The sequence below is a fragment of the Talpa europaea genome (assembly GCF_964194135.1).
Source record: "Talpa europaea genome assembly, chromosome: 2".
NCBI classification, from domain to species: Eukaryota; Metazoa; Chordata; class Mammalia; order Eulipotyphla; family Talpidae; genus Talpa; species Talpa europaea.
This window is the reverse complement of record NC_140068.1, coordinates 134,795,014-134,797,970: the sequence shown is the minus strand read 5'-3', so window position 1 is coordinate 134,797,970 and position 2,957 is coordinate 134,795,014. Positions and strand designations below refer to the sequence as shown.

The 2,957-nt window shown below is 44.5% G+C and overlaps 1 protein-coding gene across 1 annotated transcript; it reads right to left on the bottom strand.

Annotated features, from left to right (window-relative positions):
• Positions 1 to 104: 104 nt before the first annotated feature.
• Positions 105 to 1,040, bottom strand: LOC311167473 (olfactory receptor 2G3-like; the record flags this gene model as incomplete). The annotated part of the gene is made up of 1 exon (XM_084228493.1): positions 105 to 1,040. The coding sequence occupies one exon, from the start codon at positions 1,038 to 1,040 to the stop codon at positions 105 to 107; it is 936 nt and encodes a 311-aa protein (XP_084084619.1).
• Between the last annotated feature and the right edge of the window lie 1,917 nt (positions 1,041 to 2,957).

The following is a 2,957-nucleotide window of genomic DNA, read 5'->3' as shown; positions in this document are numbered from 1 at the left end:
ATCCATCCCCAATAGGACTGTAAAGCTCTTCAGTGGAGAAATATCCTAGATGACCTTTAGTTTCATTTTGTCACAAAATGACCAAAGTGTGCTCTGCCTAATTGTTATGAGCCTTTGTCTCTGAAAAATAGTCTCCTCAGTGCTCCCTTCACATCTTTATTCCTCAGTGTGTAGATGAGGGGATTGAGGGTTGGGGTCACTACTGTATAAAACAGGGAGATAAATATCCCATGAGTACGGGCAAAGGAGCTGTTGGGCTGACCATAGATCAGGAGAGCAGTCCCATAGAAGAGAGACACTACCGTCAAGTGGGATCCGCATGTCCCCAGGACTTTGCGCCAGGCCTGGGCTGACTTGATCCTTACAACTGCCCTGACTATTAATCCATAAGACATCAGTATCAATGACAAGGGCAAGAAGAGCAAGACTAAAGAAGTGGTGAATACTTGAACCTCATTGGAATGGACGTCCACACAGGCAAGCTTAATCATTGAGGGAACCTCACAGAAGAAATTATAGATCCGCCGGTGTCCACAGCGAGGCAGCCGGAGGGTGATAGTACAATGGATGAGAGAGTTTCCTATTCCACATAGCCACGCCAGCCCTGTCAGAGCCTTGCACACCCTGGGGTTCATCACAGTGGCATAGTGCAGAGGTTTGCACACAGCAGCATAGCGGTCAAAAGCCATGACCACCAGCAGAACACACTCAGCAGAGCCCATTGCCAGAGCCACATAGAGCTGGACCACACAGCCCAGGAGTGTGATTGTCTTAGCTGGTCCCCTGAGATTCCATAGCAGCTGGGGGACAACACTGGTGGTAAAGCAGAGATCAACTAGGGAGAGGTGAGTGAGGAAGAAGTACATGGGTGTTTTGAGTTTAGGATCAATGGAGGAGATCACAATAATGACCGTATTTCCTAACAGGGTCAACAGGTAGGACACCAACACCATCACGAAGAGTATCTTTTCCAGGTGTGGCTGGTTGGAAAAGCCCACCAGGATGAAGTCCCCCTTGGCACTGCTATTGGTGATGCCCATTACCTGTTCAGAGACAGAGAGTATTAGAGGAGCTTAGAAAGAGGGTGCTGTTTGGCCACTGGTCACAATACCAACCATTTCAAAGAAATCTGAAACACTCACTCTGAGAGAAATTGCAGCCACCATTGGGGCTCGCTGGCTGCTGTCCTGCAGGAGCTGCAGGTGATGACATTGTAACACCCTCCCAAGGGAGTGTGGAGCTGAGCAGGGAGGAGAAGAAGCTGGAGAGGAGAATGCAGAAGGAAGGAAGGAGGATGGAGAGTGAGATGGAGACCTGGAGGAGGTACAGGGAGCACAGAGACTTGTGAAGAAGCTGCAGTTTCTTCTTGGTCCTGGACTGGTTGAAACACACGTGGGTGAGAGACCCATGGGGAGGTTAACAATGGCAGCTTTTACCTTGATTTTGATTTTGCTCTTTTCCTTCCGGACTTGTCTGGCTGTTTCTGCCCCTCTCCTATGGGTCGTCACCAAAAGGTACCTTCAACCTGTGGCAGGCTTTTGGGCTTCAGTGACCCTGCTTTGGCCAAACCTGTTTGAATAAGCATTTGCCCATCAGGGACAGGTAACTTCAGGGGCTTGATTTGGAAACTTTATTCTTTCCCTTTTTGTTGCAACTAATTGTATTCAGGTTCCTTTCCATTAAAGTTCTACCCACTAGAGTGTGTTTTGTCTTGATGCAGCAGAGGGCAGAACCTATTTAGAGTGGGCAGATTTGGGGTTTGGGGTGCCCCTCTCTGAGCCCTGCCACAACATGAATGACTAGACGGTGGACAGAGAGTTACAGTAAAGCTAATCAGGAAAGATTACAGTTCTTCTCCCAGATAATCAGTAAAATACTGAGAAAAAATTTATCACAAAAAAATAAAGAAGGAAAAAGGAAAAAGTCAGATAAACAAAAACACATTCAATTAGCTCATTGCTCATGACAAATCTTTCATTTAAATAGCAAGACACAAAGTAATGAGAGTATAGTTTAATGACAAATATAAATAACATTTCGGTTCTATAAAAATAAGCTTGTGGGCCTCCCCGGTGGCGCAGTGGATTTAGCGCAGCACTGTGAAGCTTTAAGCAGCCCCTACAGCACGGGTTCGATTCCCGGCCAGCCAGGGAGAAACCCACATGGTGCAGCAGACCTCTCCTGTCACACCCGCTGCTTCCCTCAGCAGTGCTATGGGTCCATCTGCCTGTTCTCCCCACTCTGTCTCTGGTGAATCCTCTCACTCTCCTGCACTCCTGACTTGTACCCCAGCTATTGTATAAATAAAAAAATAAATCTTTAAAAGAAAGAAAAAGAAAATATAAAATATAAATAAATAAGCTTGAGTTGGACATTTTTTTCAAAAATTCATATTCTATAAATGACAGCTTCTAGAGATGACAGAGGTTATTTTTGTGAAATTTTACCCTGGAAAGTGATAACAGTAGCATGCACTTCTAAATGCTGAAGGATTATGCACACATAATCTCAAAAGTATATTTCCTTTAGGGATTAGTTAAATCATTTCATCCACAGCACATCATGATGCAAGCCCATGAAATGAATGCAGAAAATGAGCTCATTATGTTCTTCTGTGTGGTAATAAAGAAAGGACACAGGGTTCAGGTCCCTGATATTGAATGGAAATGTTGAATCTGAATGGAGGAACGAGAATCAGGGAAAGGAGGGTTGTAGGTCAATGAACAAGGCTGTCTCAAGGTACAGCATACTTACTAGAATTTCTTCTTCTAGGAGAGAAGTAGCTTTTCTGAACCTCCAGTTATAACAGCCATGAATATGTTAAATATTAAGTTTATTCACTCATACAAAGCACATTCCCAAAACTAGCACTGTATTTCATGTTAGGGACAAATACACACTTTCTACATATCATCAGCAAAATCACTCAGGTCTCAAAATGTTTCCCTAGTAGGTAA